This window comes from Mixophyes fleayi, chromosome 3, assembly GCF_038048845.1.
Source record: "Mixophyes fleayi isolate aMixFle1 chromosome 3, aMixFle1.hap1, whole genome shotgun sequence".
Lineage (NCBI taxonomy): Eukaryota > Metazoa > Chordata > Amphibia > Anura > Limnodynastidae > Mixophyes > Mixophyes fleayi.
The window spans coordinates 258,839,868-258,863,774 of record NC_134404.1 but is presented as its reverse complement, the minus strand read 5'-3'; the positions used below and the strand labels follow the sequence as shown (position 1 = coordinate 258,863,774).

The 23,907-nt window shown below is 43.3% G+C and overlaps 1 protein-coding gene across 1 annotated transcript in view; it reads left to right on the top strand.

Moving 5' to 3' along the window:
* Nucleotides 1-23,907, top strand: part of PCNX2 (pecanex 2) — a 433,517-nt gene that overhangs the window by 103,754 nt on the left and 305,856 nt on the right. Inside the window, exon 11 of the mRNA XM_075203493.1 lies at nt 7,058-7,211. Within this exon, the coding sequence (XP_075059594.1) occupies nt 7,058-7,211 (154 nt within the window). The remainder of the gene's footprint in view (nt 1-7,057; nt 7,212-23,907) is intronic.

The window sequence follows — 23,907 nt, the reverse complement described above, 5'->3', positions numbered from 1 at the left end:
TCCAGTCTTCCATTTACCCTACCCTGTGCAGCTGTTATCCTGATAAGCCTCTACTACCATAGAAACAAGTCCTGAGAGTATCAGAGTACCAGTGAACGTATAAAGTTCTATGGGAAAGGTGGCTGCTATAGGTGAAGACCTCTACTAGTCCAGTTCTAAAGGCTTATCAATAGCTGCGATCCTAACATTATAACCGGCCATTAAAAACTTTGGAAGAAGTGACCTGATGGATGAGAGTGGGACTAATCCTACTCCAGCACAGGTGTTGGCTGGTCAAATCCAGACTCTGCACAAGAGGACGTCTCCAGAACCTCACATGCCATCGGGGCATCGGCGGTTGATCCCAAGCTATATCTGACGGATCGTTTCTCTGGGGATAGAACCTTGTTCTGCAATTTCAAGTAGAGTTGCACACTATATTTTCACCTGCGGCCACGTTCCTCTGGCTCTGAACAACAGAGAGTGGGAATAGTAATTTCACTCCTTCAAGGAGACCGTCATACCTGGGCCTTCGGTTTGCCTCCTGATAGCCCCACCTTACAGTCTGTGAATGCGTTTTTTAGTGCATTAGGTCTCTTGTATGATGACCCGAATTGTATGGCTTCTGCTGAGTCCCACTTCAGATCCTTGAAGCAAGGCCGACGCTCCACCGAAGAATACTCAGCCGAGTTCTGGTGGTGACCCACTGACAGAGGGTGAAATTGCCCAGCATTACACAGTCAGTTCCGCCTAGGTTTGTCCGATCAAAAGGACTCTCTGGTTCAATATCCTTCACCCACTTCCTTGAAAGGACTTATGCAGCTGGCTATCAAAATTGATAGACGTATCAAGGAGAGAAGAGCTGAGAAAGAAGCTCCTTCATCTGATACATCTCTTTTCTCAGCTTCTTCTACAATGGAACCTACAGAGCCTATGCAGTTAGGGGCTTAATGTCTCTCTTTGGAGGAGAGAACAAGGAGACGTACCTTGAGCCTCTGTTTATATTGTGACAGCAAAGGCCACCTTCTCCGCTCCTGTCCTAACAAGATGGGAAAAGAGCAGACCTTGAGGAAGAGGTATGCAGATCATATCTTACAAAAATGCTCTTTTGGTTCCAGCTTCAATTTCCTTGGGTGCACATTCTATCTCCATCTCTGCCTTCTTGAGCAGTGATATCGCTGGGAACTTTTTGGACATCAAATTTGCCAGCTCCGTGGGAATTACTCCCATGAAGATTGATTCAGTCATTACTGTATGCAGGCTTGATGGTGGTCCATTACCTGGTAGCAAGATTTGTCCTCAAACGCGTCCTTTGCAACTCACTGTAGGGGCCCTGCATTCTGAGTATTTGTCTTTCTATCTAATCAAGTGTCCTTCTGTTCCTTTAATCCTGCAGCACACCTGGCTTCAACTTCATAATCCAGTCATCAATTGGAGCAAAGGAGAGATTGTTCAGTCGGCTGATCCAACCCCTGCCGAACCAGTTACCTCTGCCATATCATGACTTGGGGATGCCGGATTCTTCTTTGTCTCCAAGAAGGACCGAACACTTCGGACCTGCATAGACTTTCGTGGCCTAAATAAGATCACCATAAGGAACTCCTATCCACTTCTGCGCATATCTGTTCTCTTTGATTAGCTCCGGGATGCCACTGCATTTACTAAAATTGATCTATGCGGGGCATATAACCTTGTGCGCATCTGAAAAGTTGACGAATGGAAGAACGCCTTTAACACCCACTCAGGCCATTATGAGTATTTAGTAATGCCATTTGGCCTATGTAATGCTCCATGGTTTTTCAAGACCTTATCAATGATGTCCTCTTTGAATTTCTGGGTCATTTTGTTGTAGTATACCTGGATGATATCCTAAACTATTCCCAGTCCCTCAAGCAGCAGCATCTCCATGTCAAGGAAGTTCTCTTAAAACTAAGAGAGCACCAACTTTTTGCTAAGATGGAAAGGTGTCGTTTCTCGAATTTCTGGTTTCGCCATGGAGCCTAGTAAGGCTCAGGCAATATTGGATTGGGTGCGGCCAACCAATCTTAATTCCATACAAAGGGTTATGGGCTTTACAAATTATTATCAGAGATTTATTCATAACCTGTCAGACTTGGTAGCACCAATAACTACCTTAACCCGCAACGGAGCTTATACTATTATTGGACTTCCGACACGATTAACTCCTTCGAGGCTCTGAAAGCTGAATTCATTTCCGCTCCTATCCTGAGACACCCTAATCCATATCTACCTTTTGTGGTGGAGGTAGATGCCTCTGATGTAGGTGCGGGAGCCATATTGACTCATAAAGACCCTTGTGAAAATAAACTACATCCATGTGCCTATTTCTCTTGAAAATTCTCTACTGCCAAGGCTAACTATGACGTGGCAACCGTGAACTCTTAGCCATAAAATGGGCATTTGAAAAATGGCGACATTTGCTAGAAGGGGCAGTGCACACTGTTTTTGTCATTACAGATCACAAGAATTTGTTGTCCATTAAGTCTGCTAAATGTCTGAATTCCAGAGAGGCTCGTTGAACTTTGTTTTTTACTCGCTTAAGGTCTATCATTTCCTATAGACCACTTTCTAAAAGCGTTAAGGCTGATGTGCTTTTCCGGAGTTTCGTCTCCTGTTGTTCCACACCGGCAGAACCTCTTTACATTATTCCTCCTACTTTAATTCATGCTGGATTAACCCAAAACCTTCTTTAACATCTTTAACATTTTCAAAAACTGGCACCTCCAGGGACCCCGAAAGGTCAATTGTTCGTGCCAGTTCATCTCAGAAAAGTGGTATTGTCTGAAGCCCATGAAAGTAAAACTGCTTGACATCCACAAATTTTATTTTGGTCATCTGGACACACCACCATCTGGGTGGTGGTGGATAGGTACAGTAAAATAGCATATTTTGTTCCCTTGGTCAAACTGCGCAAAGCTCAAACCATGGCTCTATTATTTGCCCGGCATATCTTTCGCCTCCATGACCTGCCTGAAGACATTGTTTCCGACCGTGACTTGCAAATAGTTGCCCAGTTTTGGAGTTCTTTCTGTACACTCCTTGACATCAACATCAGCTTATCTGCATACCATCCGCAGCCTAATGGGCAGTCAACCAATCGTTGGAACAAACTTTTCGGTTATACATCTCCAAGTTTCATGACAATTGGGCTTCCTTGCTCCCTTGGGCCGAATTTGCTTATAATAATTCTTGCCATTCCTCCACCCCATGTCTCCATTCTTTTGTAATTATGGCTTCCATCCCAGGGCTAACTCTTTCGGCGATGGTAAGTTTAATGGTGCTGTAAACACTGACAGTGTTTACAGCGACCAAAATAATCTGAAAGATAACTTACCGACCTGTCAACAACAGAGACTTAAGTATACACAGACACACGAGAGTTCCGATCTGAGGAGAGGCCAACTCTTGAAAATTACGTCACTTGTAAGTGCGACTTTCATATTTAAAGCGGCAATCCAACTGACCCGGCGTAGGATCATGTAATGTAAGTATTAGGGTAATTCCAATGCTACTTTACTGTACGGTTAGGGTTAGGGTTATGCTTAAGATTCAAGTTCATACTTATATTGCATGATCCTACGCCGGGTCCCTTGCATTGCCGCTTTAAATATGAAAGTTGCGCTGACAAGTGCTGTAATTTACATCCCTATGGAACAACCATGACTTCCCTCCTGGCAAATCTAGCTCCTTATCTCAGGGGTGGATGGACTTGGAAGTTTGGTTCGCCAGGAACCTCTTGGACCAAAGGACTCTTATCTCCTATGAAGATCTTTGCTCCAAACATTCTGATCTCAACCCAGAATTATTTGAGAATTTGCTAATCAGGCACTTTATACAATCCCCTTCACCCAACATTCCAATTTGAGAAGTTATGTTTCTCTTCACATATGTGGACATGCATGATCTCCTCACTCTTTAATATCCTTCTTGTCAGCATGCTGGCTTCTGGCAACAGGCACGAAAGGTAGTGGTAGAGGGAACTGTGGTACCCTCCGGAGGAGGATTCTTGTGAGACTTACAGAGCACATGCGGTTTCTAGCTTGATCTCTACTGTGATTAACAAGAATGCTTACAAAATGTATTTTAGATGGGGTCTCATTCCCGACAAGCTTGCTAAAATATACCCTACTAAAATATAGCCTACTTCCTTTTCTGCCTGCTGGTGGGATTGTGCTCAAACATATCTAGTGGTCCTGCCCAAAGATTTCTTCTGGAATAAGATCAGAATTCTCCTCTCCTTGCTCCTCTTGTGTCCAGTCCAGAAAGACCCATGGTCCCTTCTCTCTGCCAAGATCCAGAAAATCACTCAGAAAAGCTGAGTCTCGCCGCTGCTGAATTACCAAATCATGGAAACAAAGTGAGCCTGTGTCACTAAAATCCCTCATTTTGTTGCAAAAAATTGCTCACCACCAGCTTGATAAAGACGATGTATTCCAATTAGATCTGGACCCCTAGGCTATATATGTAGTCTACTCAAATTTATCCAGACTGATCCTTGAACCCTTGTCTTTTTTTTACCATCTAGCCATACATCAGGTTAGGACCCCCTTCAATCCATGCTCCTGAATTTTTTAATACATGACACTTGCTATGTGTGAGGACCGCCCCTCCCTTCCCTCTACCCCATCCTCATACAGCTTGTATTTTTACATGCTTCATTTTGTTTATCTGTGTAATTGATACATTTCACCTAGTTTTCAATGTGAGTACAACTTGTATTCTTTATTTTGTCTATTGTTCATAATTGTAATCCATGATTGCTAAATAAAACCATCAAAAACTAATAGATTTAGTGCAGCAGAATAATATATTGTTTTGTAATCATTTTACAAAAACAAATGAAAAAAACCCATATATCAGTCTTTTCTATACAATATCACATACATACTTGACACACAGTCAACTTACACATTTTGGAATTAGGAAGTAAAAGTATTTAGAGGTTGATTAATTTTCACCAGTTATTGTCTGTTATTGCAAATTCATAAAAAATCAGTTTTAACTATGAGAAATAAAATTAGTTACATATAAGTTATAATCTAATTTATACTGTGCTATAAAATATAGCACACCTGCCTACACTGCCTACCCATCTTAGAATTCTAACAAGTGCAGGTGTCACATTTTATAAATCACTATGCGGGTAATACATTTCCTAAAGGTAGGTGTTTGCTGGGTTGAACAATTATTTATATACAAGTTAACCCGTGCATGATACTCATGCATTCTAGTCAAATCAAGCTACTTAAGGTGTTAAAAATGTTCTTGTCGTGCATTTGGGGCTAGGCCAGGCCTCCTCAGGGGAAGAGCGTTACTTCCCGACGTAAGCGCCCTTTTTTAACGTGGTTTTGTCCACATGTCACCACCTCATTATTCTTCTCCATCACCTAATCCTTCATCTTCATCGCCACATCCTTAATCTCCATCGTCTTACTGTTCTAAAACCTCTCGATACACAACGTTTCTGCTAAACACCTTATCGCTGTGCTCAATCAGTCTTCCTTGAAGGGCAGTATTCATAACCTGCACTTTCACATCACTGCCTCTCCGTACTCGTGAAAATGCGACATACAATTGTCCATGACCAAACACAGGCTCTGGTAAATAAATACCCACACGGTCAAGAGTTTGAGCCCTCAACTCGTAAATTTAGCCTTTACTACACACACCTCCCACGCGGGGAAGGCGGGATGATGGAAGTTAACTGACTTCACTATTATCATTTTTTTGTCAAATAATGTCAGTATACCAAATTTAAGGTCAACTGGATGAGCCCTTTCTGAGAAAATAGTTTTTTCCACACACACACTAACACACGCCGCTAGGCTTTTATATATTAGATAATGCTAAGAATTTAGTAGGTCAGTGTAGTATATAACTCCGCCCCAGTAGGTGACGCTGCAGCTTGAGCACTCTGTCACCCGGTAGTTTTTTCCACACACACACACACACACACACACTAACACACGCCGCTAGGCTTTTATATATTAGATATTTTTGTTATTTGTGTATTACATATGACTAACTTAAATAAAGTTCCTATAATAAATATATGATTTATTCTTAATTTATTTATGCTTCTTGTAAAACTATTTCCTGCTTTCTTTGTTTTATTCCTTCATATCTATGAACACCATCCCATGGTGGGTGACACAAGAAACACATTTGTTGCTATCATTTAGAGTTTTTACAGGAGACTTGTGCTGGCCACTATCATTACAATCCAATTTAATTGGATTATTGTATTCTGATCACATCTGTAAATAATTACAATTGCTGCTTGTAAAGGGCTCAGTAACCAAAACTCATTGAGTTCTCTACTTATACGCATCCTAAAAAGGATTCTAAAACGGCATTGTGAATAAACTCTACCTTGGATACTAGTGTAGGCATACAACAGTACCCGTGCTAATATCAAAGAGACTTCTATCTACATGGGGCAGGCATATTATGCAGTCATGCAAGCACTAATATGGCCAACAGTAGTATTATGCCCAGCAATAGTCGTGACAGTGGTAGTATCTCGCCCCCACCCCCTCTTATATCCCTGTCCTAAAACCTCCTTCTCTCGTTCTCCCCAACAATTCTATAGCATTTCTTTTGTATTTTTGTATGACAGGAAAAGAGGTTTTCCCATGGAAAACTCCTGTAGGTATTACTACATCATGACTATGCATTTTTCTGCCTGAAACGAAGTACAACTGTATGCTTGCAATTCCCTTTACAAGGCAGCGCCGCTTTAAATTTAAGCGCTGAAGACGCTGAACTCGCCGGAGTTGAAGAATCCGGAGGTTCATACATTTACCCCTTAGTCATCTGTGAGGAATTCTTTATCAACCTAGGCTCCCCCTCTATCCAGACCCTTGTAATGGAAGTAGGTCACTGAGTGATCTAAACCAGATTTTGACATATCATTCATTTTCTTTCATTAGTTTAATTTCACCAGACTTATCAATGCTAACTGGGTTTAATGGATCATACCATGCTATTACAGAGGTATATAAATGTATTTGACTTTGTATAATATCAATATTTATGTTTTACATTTCATTTACAGAACTGAAAACATTGGAGAGGATATCCTAACTATATTGCTAGCCATCTGTGTTTCATGTTTTGGATTTTTGGTTCTACACCAAGATCTTTTTAAAGATATTTGGATTTTCCAGTTTTGTGTTGTTATAGCTAGCTGTCAGTTTTGCCTTCTTAAGGTATGTATAATAGTTAGTTATTTTATCCTGACTATATTTAGTATTCTCAATTTCAGATTACATATGATTGTCCAACATCTTTTGTCAGAATCAAACAGGTGTGTGATGTCAGGAAGAGTCATGAGGGATGACTGTTGAGTGATGAGTGAAGAGTAATAATTGTGAGAAATGATGAGCTATGAGTGAGAATAAGAAGCAACATGTGATAAAACATTTTATCATCATGCTTCACTCATGAGTTTTATACTTAAATAGAAGCACAATGGCCACCAAAATGGAGCTGCTCTCTGTTGATATTCCAGCAGTTAAAGTGCATTCCCATGCCTAGCAGATAACTATTACAGAACAGAATTATCTTCGATCTATTTAGTCTTAAGACAGTTTAAAGTAGTTGGTTTGCAAATAGCTTTCTATACTTCTATATAAGATTTTCTCTCCAGCCAATGACAGAACAAATCTGTGTCCACCTACACTCCCAAAAAGTCAAACTGATGAGTAGAACATAATGCTGTACTTTACCATATCATATATCATTCTTTATCTTGATTTTTAAATAAGGGATAATTAATAATGGTAGTTGCCATCACTATTGTTAAGGTTTAACTGAGCCCTCCATTATAACCACGATTTTATTACATCATGCCATAAGTTACAATTTCTCATCAAGTTACTTTATTGTAACTCCCGAATCCATTATTATTTTTTGCATGTAGTATCAGTACTGGTAGATTGGGGGCTCCTACTGCACATTGTGAAAGTGAATCATTCAAATAATTGTAATGTGACATTAGTGTTTGAAATAGTCATTACTGCAATATCTTAACACTTGTTATTAATAAATATATATATATATATATATATATATATATATATATATATATATATATTACACATACAGGATGTGATATAATTGTTATGACAACAACACATACTTTGTGACATGAGAGATTACATAATGGAAATTTTTCATCCTTCATATCTGACATTGTATGCATTTCATGCCACAAATGTTACAAAGTATATATGAGTTTCTACTGTATTTAAAGCTTCAGATATCATCGACATTTTACATTTTCTCCACTAGAAGTTCAGAATGATTTGTCTATATGGATATATTCAACCGAGTTGCTGTGTTTGCTCCCAAATATGATGTTACAGTATCTTCAATGTACTGTACTTATCTGTATCCTTTCCCTCTATCTATTTATCCCTTGGAAGCATCTATATGTTCCATTTTATGGTGGGCCTATATTGAGGACATAGTTTTGTGTCTACATTAGCGATCCAAAATCAGTCAATAAAGTAATGTCCAGAACGTACATTTGAAAATACATAGTATTTATGTGCATGTTTTATGTTGTGTGTCAAAGTATATGTCCAACTTATAACAGAATGTGTAGGTTTGGCTGGAGCAATACACCAGTCACCATTATCAAATTATGACTGTGGTATTAATGCTGGTGTATAGATGTACCCGGATGTTGCAGTCATTATCCTCATCATCATCTTACTAGGGCAACACGGACATGGACTAGACTTTGCTGCTCATCCAATCACAAGTGGCTAGTGAAGGACAACCAGTAATTGGCTGCGCTGCAAAACCTGTCCTTCTCCTATCATTTCAATGTAATTTTACAGTGGAGTTCTGAAAGGAACACCTATTGTCGTCTAATTTGATTTTTTTCTTATTTCCAATTGGACTATTTGGGTAAAGAAGTTTCCCATTGAACTACGTGGAGGATCATCATCATCATCACCATTTATATAGCGCCACTAATTCTACAGCGTTGTACAGAGAGCTCACTCACATCAGTCCGAGCCCCATTGGGGCTTACAGTCTAAATTCCTTAACACACACACATACATACACACACATACATACACACACACACGCACAGACTAGGGTCAATTTGTTAGTAGCCAATTAACCTACAAGTATGTTTTTAGAGAAAGGGAGGAAACCAGAGCACCCTGGAGGAAACCCATGCAAACATGGGGAGAACATACAAACTCCTCACAGATAAGGCCATGGTTGGGAATTGAACTCATGACCCCGGTGCTGTAAGGAAGAAGTGCTAACCACTTAGCTACCATGCTGCCCATGAAGGTTTTCCTGTTTGAGTGGTGAAAGATGAATTTCAGGGTATCTTAAGTTGGATTTAACCGTGTGTGTTTCTTTTTCCTCTATTACAGCTATTGTCTAATATACTGTACATGTTCCACCATAGGCTCACTGGAAGCCATGGTCATGTTGGGGCTTGTAGTTCTACAAGCTTCAGCATGCCCAAGCAGTCAATGGCTGTCATGAGCATGCTGAAACGTGATTCAACAAGTGTTTGTTATATATTTTTTGCTACTAGTATTAACCTGGCACTGACAATACCAGGGGTGCCAGGAAGAGTCCTAATGTTTTTCAAAACAAGACTGGCTGGGGATTTGCTTGCTCGCATTTTGTGTACCCCATACCCCAAGTAAAAACACTCTTGCCAAACAAGTTGGAGCTGGGGCCTTTTAAGACAGCAGGACTCAATGTTGCAGGTCTCCCTTTTTTAGTGTAACCAGCCCAAACTGGCAAAGCCAGGGTCTGGTTACCACTTATGCAGAGGGACCTCATGCTCATTCTTCCATTGCTTTAGTTGGAACCAAGCTGAAGTGCTGGTGCTGGGGATGGCACATAGGCAGATTTTATTTATTGCAGAGAATAAAAGGTAATATTATACATCTCCACTTTTTTCCCCCACTAAGCCATTATGGAGGTCTTGGGTGCTTCATAACAATATTTCACCAGGCCAATAATATCCTAGCCAAATACGATGTGGTTCTCTACCCAATATAGATAGGGCCATCAAACCATATTGGAGGCCTTTTTTGCGTCCAAACTAAGGAACATTTTGGAGAACCTCAGATGTAAAAATGCAGCTGTTGCTGTATGGATACCCTTTGGATTTGCTACTTATAGGTAAACTTATGAAAATGAATATGGGCCAGGTCAAAGATACATGTAGCATACCTGCAGGCCTGTTTTTATGGTAGAGGATGTGTAAATCTTCTCAAATTTAGGAGGGTGACGCTTATTGTTTCAAATAATAGAGGGCAAATTTAAATTGTAAAATATATTTGTGTCAAAGACTGGGGGTGAAGTTATGGACTCCTTTGTGCTGATAGCGATTATTGCTGGCTAATCAATGGGTGAGTGATCTCCTATGCTTTGTGGCTAGAAACCCATAGATGATAAATCTTAGTTTAGTCCACTAGGTGCCAGAGGAGGATGAGGCAAGTGCACTGGTGCAAAGTGAAAAGACATCAAAGGTCAGGGCAGAAAGGAAAGGTCAGAGACTCTTTTTCTCCCACACTCCCATCTTGGTGACCACCAAAGAGGTGGTGTAGGTGTCTATTGTCTCCTGGCTGCATTTTCAGTGTTATCCACATTAAACCCTCCCTCTCTTTCTCTTCCTATTCAAGTTTACTCCATCTTACTCCGACTTCTCTCTCCTCTCCCGGCCCTTCCTCCTAATTCTTATTTTTTTTAACATCAATCGTTTTTATTGAAGTTTATCAAATATATGGGGTACAGAAATAAAACGGGAAATGGAAAATTAACAATAGCGGGTACAGCGGGGTACAGAGTGGGAGAGGAACACAGTATCTTCACAGTCAGCAATTTACATATTTTCTGGATACAGCAATAATCATTTAGAGTATCATTTACATGGGGTCGCCCTAAGACTGGAGAGCACCAGTGGCGTCTCCCTGTGAGGACTGAGGGGGCTCATTAAGGTTAAAAGCAGAAGCAATAGCAGTGATGAGGTCGGATGGGCTCGGGCACGTTGTTGGCATCAGATCATCTTCACCCTCAATTACATAGACTCGCTAACTCATCCTTTTTACCAGTGGAGAAGATAGGGCTGTGGAGTAAGGCATGCCCAGGGTATTCATCACAAAGCTAACTTGTACCTTATCTATAACTTTTTTTACTATAGGGGGGAGAGCGGTCTTCCATGCTTGGGCTATGGCAGCTCTGGCTGCAATTAGGATATGATTATATACGGATTTAGAGTGGGTCTGAAAGGTCACAGGATAGTAGTGTAAGAGGGCAACTGTCGGTGTGAGAGGCAGAGTTTGCTTGGTAATTTTATTGACAAGGCAGAAGACCTGCGCCCAAGATGGTTTTAAGTTTGGGCAGTTCCAAAAAATGTGAAACATGTCTCCCACCCTAGACCATTGACTCCAGCATAGCATTGATTGGGATGGCTACATTTTATGGAGACTGGCTGTGGTGAGATACAGGTAATTAAACAATTTGACACACATTTCCGTATGGTTTAAACATTTTGACATACGATGGGAGTTTAAGAAGATGGCATCCCACTGTTCTTCAGTTAGAATCAGCTGACGGTCAGTTTCCCTTAATAGTTGGCTATGAGGTGATATTGAGGTCATAGGAGCAGAGGTCTTGCACCAAAAAGTAATACCGCCTTTATTGAACCCTTTTGTCAGCTTCGAAAGATATAGGGATGGAGGAGGACAGAGGACCATGTCTTGTTTTGGAAACAAGTTAATCCAATGTCTGATTTTTAAATATTTATAAAATTCCCTGGAGGGGAGTTGAAATTGTGTTTGTAACTTTAGGAAGGAGAGAAGGCCTTCAGAGCCAAAAAGTTCACTAAGGGTGTTAATATCCCTATCTCTCCTCAAAGCCAGGTTCATGTCTGGGACTAGTCTGGCCAGAGGCGTGATAGACAGGTTTTTAGTTGGCAAGGGAATGTCTGGGAATGCCTGTACAAATCTTTCCCAAGCAACCAACGAATCTCTGGTCGTTCTAGGCAAGGCCATTGTAGGTAGTCTCAAGTTCCTGGGTACCCAAACTAAGTCTTCTTGAGGAAAGGATTAAGAGCCCTTTCCAAGTCCACACGTGGCTGTCACTCACCGGACTGTGAGTGCTTCTTCCCGGACATTTAGGAACCGTGGCCGTCCTCCATCCTGAGGGACTGCGCATGCGCAGCCCTTTCTATACCTCCAGTGTATGTTCCTTTAACTTAATTGGCAGATCAGGCAACCTCCCTATATTAAGCACCTGTGGTCAACACCACGTTGCCTGATCTTGGAGTCTCATTTCCCATGAGTCTCTGAAGGTGTTCCTGTGTTTCCTTGTTTATTCAGCCCTGCTGATTCCTGTGGTTTCCAAACCACTTCTACCTCTGTGGTTTCCAAACCACTTCTACTACTGTGGTTCCCATACCACTTCTACCATCTACTGTATCATCGTGACTGTGAGCTGATTCCTATCCGCTGCCTCCGTGCACTACAGTCTTCTATCACTTCAACTCTACCATGTATCATTGGGACTGTTAGCTGATGCCTATCCGCTGCCTCCGTGCACTACAGGCTTCAACCACATCCACTCACCTGTTCATGATCGTGACTGCTAGCTGATTCCTATCCGCTGCCTCCGTGCACTACAGTCTTCAACCTGCAACCCGTCTGTGTTTCATCGTGACTGTTTAGCTGATTCCTATCCGCTGCCTCTGGGCGCTTCAGTCTTCAGCCCTTGTCAACTCTACCGTGTTTCCTTGAGTCTGCTGCCACTATTGCTACCCGCTACTCTCCGTGATCATCTGTTCCAGTTCAACTCTGCTCCGGTGTCCCATCGTTACTGCACCTGCTGGTTGCTATTGGTTACCTCCGTGTTCCCGCAGAGACCCGCTGCTGTTACTTCTCAGCGCTACTCATCCATCTACTGCTGATCCGCTCTCCACGCCTTCCTGTGTTCCCTGCTGGTCTACCTACCTGTGCGCTGCACCTGCTAGACCCCCGCTTCACCCATCCAGGGACTTGTATCCTGCTGGCCTCCTGCCCTTCAGGTATCTCTGCACTCCTGTCTGACTGCCTTCTCCTGAACCACGGTATGCATACTTCCCATTGACTGTGCTGTGTATTGCATACCTTGCTGGACTGTGTTGGTTCTCCTCTGGAGTGTACTATCCGCTGAGTCTATTGCCATCATTGACTGTGTTGGTTCTCCTCTGGAGTGTACTATCTGCTGACTCTACTGCCATCATTGACTGTGTTATCTCATGCCGGATTACTTCAAGAGACTTTCTATATTGGCAGTGTTGTTCAGTCATTTATACATTTATATTGTGCATATTACTGTGGATCAAAGTCAAGGTGCCCGTGTATATATTGTGTTGCAGTCTCTCCCCGTGCACCTCCTCACATATATATTCAGTGGTACAACTTGCTAGTGGCAGACCACTGACTCCTGTTTACAGTTCACCTGTTCCAGTATCCTCTCACATAGCAGTGGTACAACTTGCTAACGCAGACCACTGACTCCCCGGATACCTCCACTTGGATTCCATTCCTTCACTCAGACAGCGGTACAACTTGCTATCCGCAGACCGCTGACTCTCATCACCTCCTCGTTTCTGTTGGACATTCCTCCTCACTATAGCAGTGGTACAACTTGCTACCGCAGACCACTGACTACCTTCACGTGTCCTTTGTCCATACAGTTCCTCGTGTATTACTACCTCCATATTGCCAGTGCTGCTAGTCATAGACTTTCCTGAGCATCTCATCATCTGCTATTTCCTGTTCCGTGATCACCCTGCTACCAGAGTACCATATTACCACCTATACTGCTCTGGTAAGCCTATCACCTGGTGATCCCTGGGTAAAGACTCCTAGTGCCCGTGACAGTAAGATCAGGCCATGACAGACCCAGATACGGAACCTACTGCTAAAGAGATGCTGCAGCATCTGGTCAGCCGTGTGGAGCAACAGGATGCTCGCCAACAGCTGTTACTTCAATGTTACCAATCGTTAACCTCCCAAGGAACATCTGGACAGACTGTTACAGCTAATATTGAAGCTCCTGTGCTTTCCTCCGTTTCCCCAGTGCCATCCCAGGTGTCTACAGCTCCTACGCTTCACCTGCCTACTCCGTCAAAATATGACGGGGACCCCAAAACTTGTAGAGGTTTCCTTAACCAATGTTCAGTCCATTTTGAACTCCAACCTCAAAATTTTTCTACCCATCGTTCCAGAGTGGCCTATCTTATCTCATTGTTTTCTGGACAAGCCCTGGCTTGGGCCTCCCCTCTGTGGGAAAGAAACGATCCAATTCTACAAGATAGCGCCAAATTCATTTCCACGTTCCGAAGTGTGTTCGATGAACCAGGTCGTGTGACCTCCGCTGCTTCCAGCATTCTTCGTTTGCGACAAGGCTCCCATACAGTAGGACAGTATGTCATTCAATTTAGGATCTTAGCCTCTGAACTTCAGTGGAACACTGAAGCATTAGTTGCCGCCTTCTGGCAGGGGCTCTCCGATAAAATTAAAGATGCACTGACTACCCAAGAGCTTCCTTCGTCACTAGAAGATTTGATCTCTCTTTGCCATCGTGTAGACATGAGATTTCGTGAAAGAGAATCTGAGAAAACAACTTCTGCTAAAGCACCTCTTCGTTTAAACCCTCAATTTCGTCCAGTTTCACCTTCTGTGATTCCCATGGAGATAGGACGTTCCAAATTATCTTTAGAAGAGAGGAAACGAAGAGTAAAGAATAGACTCTGTATCTATTGTGCTGATTCCACACATATGCTCAGTTCTTGCCCTAAGAAATCGGGAAATGCCAGGCCCTAACTAGTTCTGGAGAGGTGAAGTTAGGGTCCCTGGAGTCCTCTCCATTGTCTATGAAATCTAAAGTCTGCGCTTTCGATGTTACGATTTCCTTTGCTACCAAATCCTTTGAGTCACAGGCATTGATTGATTCCGGAGCAGCAGGAAATTTCATTTCTAAATCACTAGTGAATCAATGGTCCCTACCAGTGATCACTTTAAAAACACCCATTACTGTGACGGCTATAGATGGATCACGTCTCATCAATGGTCTCATCACCCAGAGTACGTCTCCAGTAACCCTTCAGATTGGTGTACTACACCATGAAGAAATTTCGTTTTTAATTCTTCCAGTTACGACAAGTCCGATTGTCTTAGGCCTTCCATGGCTTCAATGTCACTCTCCCCAGATTGACTGGCGCACCCCTCAAGTTACGTCTTGGGGGTCTGAATGTCACCATCGTTGTCTCTCTCAAGTTATTCCTCTTAAAGTACAGCAATCTTCCATCTCATCTTCCTCCCCGGGACTCCCTCCTCAGTATGCTTCATTTGCCGATGTGTTTGATAAAGCTCAGTCTGAACGTCTTCCTCCTCATCGTTCTTGGGATTGTCCGATCGACCTTCTACCTGGCAAGACTCCTCCCAGGGGTCGGGTCTATCCTCTCTCGTTACCTGAAACTCAAGCCACATCTGAGTACATACAGGAGAACCTCCAGCGTGGGTTCATTCGACCTTCCACCTCTCCCGCTGGAGCTGGGTTCTTCTTCGTCAAAAAGAAGGATGGATCATTACGCCCTTGTATAGATTTTCGTGGACTCAACGCCATTACTATCAAGAATCGGTATCCCATTCCGCTGATCACTGAGCTATTTGATCGCATCAAGGGAGCTCGGATATTTACTAAGTTGGATCTTCGTGGTGCCTACAATTTAATTAGAATCCGTTCCGGTGACGAATGGAAGACCGCGTTTAACACCAGAGATGGGCATTACGAATATTTAGTAATGCCCTTCGGGCTGTGTAATGCCCCCGCGGTTTTCCAGGGTTTCATCAATGAGATCTTTCGGGACTTATTATATGTATGTGTCGTTGTCTACCTGGACGACATATTGATCTTCTCACAGGACCTGCCTTCTCATCACCAACATGTGGCAGAGGTCCTCTCCAGACTACGGAAAAACTCGTTGTTCTGTAAATTGGAAAAATGTTCATTCGAGTTACCCCAGATTCCATTCTTGGGGTATATAGTTTCCGGAGTTGGCCTGAAGATGGATCCAGACAAAGTAAATGCTGTACTACATTGGCCTCAGCCAACTACTCTTCGTGCCATCCAGCGTTTTTTAGGTTTTGCCAATTACTATAGACGCTTCATTCAAGACTTTTCATCCATTGCATCTCCCATTGTGGCCTTAACTCGGAAAGGGGCTAATACTAAGCAATGGTCATCTGAGGCTCTCCAAGCCTTTCAAATCCTCAAAGAGTCCTTCTCGTCTGCTCCCATTCTGCGACAACCTGATGTGACACTCCCCTTCTTCCTAGAAGTAGATGCCTCTAATGTGGGCTTAGGAGCTATTCTCTCCCAACGCTCGGAGCAACAAAAATTACATCCTTGTGCCTTCTACTCTCGGGGTCTTCTGCCCGCAGAGAAAAACTATACTATCGGGGACAAGGAGTTGCTGGCCATCAAAGCTGCATTAGAGGAATGGAGATACTTGTTGGAAGGAGCTCGCCATCCGGTGACGATCTTCACGGATCATAAGAACTTGTCATATTTGCAATCTGCTCAATGCTTGAACCCTCGTCAAGCAAGATGGTCTCTTTTCTTTTCCCGTTTTGAATTAATTATAACCTTCAAACCAGCCGCTAAGAACAAGAAAGCTGACGCTCTATCTCGAGCTTTTGTGACGTCCTCTGATGTAGAAGAGGTTCCCAACCATGCTATTCTAGACCCCAAATGTATTTCTCTGGCTGCTTCATCCACCAAAATGCTACCATTTGGGAAGACCCTTGTGCCTCCTACTCTGAGGAGGAAAATCCTTTCGTGGTTCCATGCCTCTCGTTTTTCTGGACACGCCGGTGAACACAAGACCTTTGAGATTCTCTCTCGTAGTTACTGGTGGCCTTCAATGAGGAGAGACGTCAAAGAGTTTATTGCTTCCTGTGATTTATGTTCTCAGTTCAAATCCTCCCGCAGAACTCCAGCAGGGTTGCTGCGACCACTACCCATTCCGTCCAAGCCTTGGACCCATATTAGTATGGATTTCGTTACTGATTTGCCACCAAGTAAGAATCACAATACTATTTGGGTAGTGGTAGACAGATTTTCGAAGATGGCCCATTTCGTCCCTCTGTCCGGTTTACCTTCCTCGTCTACTCTGGCTGAACATTTCATTAAAGAAATCTTCCGTATCCATGGATGTCCGTCTGAGATTGTGTCGGATAGAGGAGTACAATTCGTTTCCAGATTCTGGCGGGCCCTTTGTAAAACCTTGGGCATACGATTAGCACTCTCATCTTCTTACCATCCGCAATCTAACGGACAAACGGAACGAGTCAATCAAGATCTTGAGACCTTTATTAGGATGTTCTCTTCAGCCAACCAAGACAACTGGGTAGAATTGCTTCCTTGGGCTGAATTCGCCCATAACAACATGTACCATGAGTCATCATCCAAAACTCCATTCTTTGTGGTCTACGGTCACCATCCGTCTTTTCCGGAATTTCCTGCCCTCCCGCCCACCCAAGTTCCTGCTGTGGAGACTGCTTGTCAGACCTTCAAAAATATCTGGTCTCAGGTCAAAACCTGTTTAAAGAAGACATCTAACAAATATAAGTCTTTCGCAGATAAGAAGAGGCGGGCTATTCCACCACTAAAAATTGGAGATCGTGTCTGGTTATCCACCAAAAATATTCGTTTGAAGGTTCCATCTATGAAATTCGCCCCTCGTTTTATTGGTCCATATAGGATCATTCAAGTTATCAATCCAGTATGTGTTAAACTTCTTCTTCCTAAGAATCTTCGGATCTCCAATGCCTTCCATGTGTCCTTGCTCAAACCTCTCATCATCAACCGTTTCTCGACTCCTCCCTCAGCACCGCAGCCAGTTCAAGTTCATCAGGAGGAGGATTTCGAGATTACTGAGGTATTGGATGCAAAAATTTCGCGAGGAGTCCTCCGTTTCCTCGTTCATTGGAAGGGCTTCGGTCCTGAAGAGCGTTCATGGATCAAAGCTGAAGATCTTAATGCTCCTGCCCTTCTGAAGAAGTTTTATTCCAAAAATCCGGACAAGCCCGGTTCCAGGCGTTCTGTGCCCACCTTTAAAAGGGGGGGTACTGTCACTCACCGGACTGTGAGTGCTTCTTCCCGGACATTTAGGAACCGTGGCCGTCCTCCATCCTGAGGGACTGCGCATGCGCAGCCCTTTCTATACCTCCAGTGTATGTTCCTTTAACTTAATTGGCAGATCAGGCAACCTCCCTATATTAAGCACCTGTGGTCAACACCACGTTGCCTGATCTTGGAGTCTCATTTCCCATGAGTCTCTGAAGGTGTTCCTGTGTTTCCTTGTTTATTCAGCCCTGCTGATTCCTGTGGTTTCCAAACCACTTCTACCTCTGTGGTTTCCAAACCACTTCTACTACTGTGGTTCCCATACCACTTCTACCATCTACTGTATCATCGTGACTGTGAGCTGATTCCTATCCGCTGCCTCCGTGCACTACAGTCTTCTATCACTTCAACTCTACCATGTATCATTGGGACTGTTAGCTGATGCCTATCCGCTGCCTCCGTGCACTACAGGCTTCAACCACATCCACTCACCTGTTCATGATCGTGACTGCTAGCTGATTCCTATCCGCTGCCTCCGTGCACTACAGTCTTCAACCTGCAACCCGTCTGTGTTTCATCGTGACTGTTTAGCTGATTCCTATCCGCTGCCTCTGGGCGCTTCAGTCTTCAGCCCTTGTCAACTCTACCGTGTTTCCTTGAGTCTGCTGCCACTATTGCTACCCGCTACTCTCCGTGATCATCTGTTCCAGTTCAACTCTGCTCCGGTGTCCCATCGTTACTGCACCTGCTGGTTGCTATTGGTTACCTCCGTGTTCCCGCAGAGACCCGCTGCTGTTACTTCTCAGCGCTACTCATCCATCTACTGCTGATCCGCTCTCCACGCCTTCCTGTGTTCCCTGCTGGTCTACCTACCTGTGTGCTGCACCTGCTAGACCCCCGCTTCACCCATCCAGGGACTTGTATCCTGCTGGCCTCCTGCCCTTCAGGTATCTCTGCACTCCTGTCTGACTGCCTTCTCCTGAACCACGGTATGCATACTTCCCATTGACTGTGCTGTGTATTGCATACCTTGCTGGACTGTGTTGGTTCTCCTCTGGAGTGTACTATCCGCTGAGTCTATTGCCATCATTGACTGTGTTGGTTCTCCTCTGGAGTGTACTATCTGCTGACTCTACTGCCATCATTGACTGTGTTATCTCATGCCGGATTACTTCAAGAGACTTTCTATATTGGCAGTGTTGTTCAGTCATTTATACATTTATATTGTGCATATTACTGTGGATCAAAGTCAAGGTGCCCGTGTATATATTGTGTTGCAGTCTCTCCCCGTGCACCTCCTCACATATATATTCAGTGGTACAACTTGCTAGTGGCAGACCACTGACTCCTGTTTACAGTTCACCTGTTCCAGTATCCTCTCACATAGCAGTGGTACAACTTGCTAACGCAGACCACTGACTCCCCGGATACCTCCACTTGGATTCCATTCCTTCACTCAGACAGCGGTACAACTTGCTATCCGCAGACCGCTGACTCTCATCACCTCCTCGTTTCTGTTGGACATTCCTCCTCACTATAGCAGTGGTACAACTTGCTACCGCAGACCACTGACTACCTTCACGTGTCCTTTGTCCATACAGTTCCTCGTGTATTACTACCTCCATATTGCCAGTGCTGCTAGTCATAGACTTTCCTGAGCATCTCATCATCTGCTATTTCCTGTTCCGTGATCACCCTGCTACCAGAGTACCATATTACCACCTATACTGCTCTGGTAAGCCTATCACCTGGTGATCCCTGGGTAAAGACTCCTAGTGCCCGTGACAGTGGCTTCTTATATGGGGGTAGGGACCAGTCCCTTAGTTGGGCTAACAAGCATGCAGAGTGGTATCTCAGTAAATTTGGGAGTTCAAGTCCGCCTCTCTTTCCGGGGAGATACATTTGATTGCTAACTAACATCAGGGTTTTTTTTTCCATATGTAGGAGCACATCACAGAGTGTAACTTAGCAAGCAACTGTTTTGGTAAGGCAAAAGGTAGAGTGCAAAACAAATACATCAATTTTGGTAAAAGTACCATCTTAAAGGCCGCGAGTCGTCTACTCAGCCAGGAGACCTCGCTGCACATCCAAGACTTCGTTAAAGTGAGCAGTTGAGTTGTCAAATTTGTAAAATTGAGATCAGGGGTATTGTCTATGTTAGGAGTAACATGGATAACCAAATAGGACAGAGCAACATTTTCCATGTGTAGGGGAAAGTGGCCTCAAGACACGCCATTCTAGACTGAGATATGTTAATTGGTAGGGCAACTGAATTTATGGTGTTAAGCTTAAAATACGAAGCTCTACTGTCACAGGATGTACATTAATTCTTATGTTCTGGTGTGAGATTACAATGATTGACAGGCAATAGTTGTAAAAAGGTATAATACAAATGTTTAATATAAAAGATACATTTGAAAGCAAAAGATTCTTAGCTGTGGAATTCAATTTGACTGCTGAATAATGTCTTGATCTGAGGAGCCCCATTGCTTTGATAGCACTCAGTGAAATCAGGGTAATTTGTTGGACACAGCTTTCCAGACGATGTTCCAATTGAAGCTACCACTATGTGCATCAGCTGCCTATTAAACTTCTGAATCCAACCCTCTTCTCCCCCAGAGACTAGTTAAAACCAGTCCTGGACATATAGAAATGTCCTTGTACTAACAGGGATCATTGTATGAATGTTATCTTAAAAGATCGGAGAGAGCTTGCATAAGACACACACACAATCCTGTTAACCCTTTACATTACACTCTACTATAAGAATCGAGGAGTGTGTGTAAGGCTGGCAGTGAGGTCTCCGGGCTAGTTACAAACAGCAGGATGTCATCCACAAATAAGCACAGCTGATGTACAGTATGATTTATATCAACACCAGGAAAGGACTGTGATACTCTAATGGTGTCCGTTAAGGGTTGAAATGCAAGTATACAAATCAACGGGCAAAGGGGGCAGCCTTGACTGGTGCCATTTGTGATCCTAAAAAAAATCAAAGCTATTACTAAACACTCTTGCAGTCGGGGCATCATACAAAGCCAGAATCACGTTTAAGAGCCGGCCACAGAAGCCAAACCGAAGAGCTATATTCTATGTCATACAGACTACTGATAGCAGCTGAAAGTTTACTGTTTTGGTTATCTGTTTACCTGCCTCAGAAAGGCCCAGTGTAGTCTGTCAAGGACTTTTTATGCAAGTGACAGAATCACTAGCCCCGATCCGACTCCAGCCACCCGCTCAATTATATTAAAGACACGCCCCGTATTGTCAGAGGCCTGACGACCACCCACGAATGCCAACTGGTCCTGATGTATTAAATTTGGATTAAGTCCGTGTATGTGTTTGCTATGAGTTTTGCATATATCTGTATTTAGCAAGGCTATAGGTATATAATTTGCACAATGGGCTGAATCTTTCCTAAGTTTAGAAATAGTGACTAGATGAGTTTCGAACATCTCAGACAGAAAGCTCCCCTTTTTGGTGCCTGCATTATATAGTTGTGCAAGGAGTGGGGAAATTTTGGATTTTAAGGTAATATAGAAGTTATTAATATAGCCATCAGAGCTGGGGGCCTTGTATTTTGGTAAATATTTTATGACAGTTTCAATTTCTTGCTGGGTCCATCTGGTGCATCAAGGGTAGCAGCAGTTTCATTATCTAAGGTAGGAGCTGTAGATCCCTTAGGAAACTATCTGTCTCACTATTCGTAGTTTGAGGTGTATGTTTGTCATCTTTTAAATTGTACAGTTTGGCGTAAAATTTGGCGAATAGATTTGCTATATCTTTGGGGTTGGAATCCTTCTGGCCTTGCTCGCCAATTAGGAATTTGATTCTATTTCTTGCTCTCTGGCCTCTTAATTTTAGTTTACCCACTCTATTGCCCGCTACATAGAATTTTTGTCTCAGTCTGTTGAGGGCTAATTGGGTACGACTAATAAGCAATTTCCGTAATTGGCCCCTAACCTGGGCTAATCCCAACTTAAGCTCCATGGACAGCTGGGCTTTATTCTGGGATTCAAGTGTCTGTAGCTTGGTCTCCAGTGTAGTCTTGAGGTGGGCATTAGCCCCTGTCTGGATAGCCACTCCTCGGACTACCGCTTTCAGGGAATACCAGAAATTAAATATGTTAGTGTCTTCTGGGCAGTTAGCCTGACAGTATAATGAGATAGCATCTCCCAAGGCAGTTCTAGCCTCTAAGACTCCTAGGGGTATATTTACTAAACGGCGAGTTTGAAAAAGTGGGGATGTTGCCTATAGCAACCAATCAGATTCTAGCTATCATTTATTTAGTGCAATCTTCAAAATAAAAGCTAGAATCTGATTGGTTGCTATAGGCAACATCTCCACTTCTTCAAACCCGCCATTTAGTAAATCTAGCCCCTAGAGTTTGTAAATAAGCTGGGAGCGCCAAGGTCCGCCAGGGGGTGATTGTGAGCCGCCAGGGGGTGATTGTGGGCAGGTCAACAACCAAGTCCAGAGCAGCGGAGTATGGTCCAACCCCGCTATGGGGAGTATTTCAATCCAAACAGAATTCTGCAATGTCCACTTATCTGTAAGGAGAAAGTCTATGTGTGAGTAGGAGTTATGAATGTGACAAAAGTAAGTATAATCTCTTCCCTCTGGATCAGAGAACCTCCAAACATCATACAGACCATGCTCTGCTAGGAGTTTCGAAAAAGCAAGCGAGGGACCCACCTGAGGAGGGCTTGCAGAGGGCCGTGTCGGGGGGGGGGGGGGGGGAATCTCTCTAGTTTGGGGTCAATGACTATGTTAAAATCGCACATGACTATTAAATGACCCTCTTTGTGTCTATCTATTTCTTGGAACCTCTCTCAGAAACGGGATCTGTCTGACGTTTGAGTCCCTGTTTTATCCACAATGATCTTTTTAAGGGTAAGTGTGACTCTAGCACTAATCAGGTTGGCTACTCCATTTCTTTTAAGGTGGACATTAACTATGTAGAAAGTCGAGTAATGACCATCTTTAAATTGGGGCGGGAGGCGGGGGGCTGAGAAGTGGGTCTCCTGAATTATCAAAATATCAGCTCTTTGCTTCTGAATTGAGGCAAAAACCATCCGCCGCTTGTTCCGGGAATTCAACCTATGTACATTTAAAAACAAGAGCTTAACCATTGTTGGAGGAGCGTGTGAAGTGTTAGATTTGATATGTAAAGAAGGCAAAAACCCATTTGGTCCATAATAGCGGTGTGTGTCTAAAGGTTACATAGGAGAAGATGTGTTCCAAAGATGGAAGGAAAGGGAAGAGGCAAGGAGGGAAAGCAAAAATAAGGACATACTAACCAAAATAACCCGAAGTCTTGGGTTAGAGCAGGGGTAGGGAACCTGTGGCTCTCCAGGTGTTGTGAAACTACAAATCCCAGCATGCCTTGCCACCTATCTGCTGGTTATCTACTGGCAAAGCATGCTGGGACTTGTAGTTTCACAACACCTGGAGAGCCGCAGGTTGCCTACCCCTGGGTTAGAGTATTTGCTGGGGGGGAAAAGAGTCCACACAGGTGAGGCCCCCATCCATGCAAACACCACCCACCAACCTGTATTATCCCAACATCTGTATAAATTTAGATATAAACATATCAGAAACAATACAATAGAAAATTACCTTGAACATTCTAAGGAAACTTGTGTAATTATGAGGAACTGTAAACAGATAACCAAAACAGTAAACTTTCAGCTGCTATCAGTAGTCTGTATGACAAAGAATTTGTAGGCAGTACAAAAATAA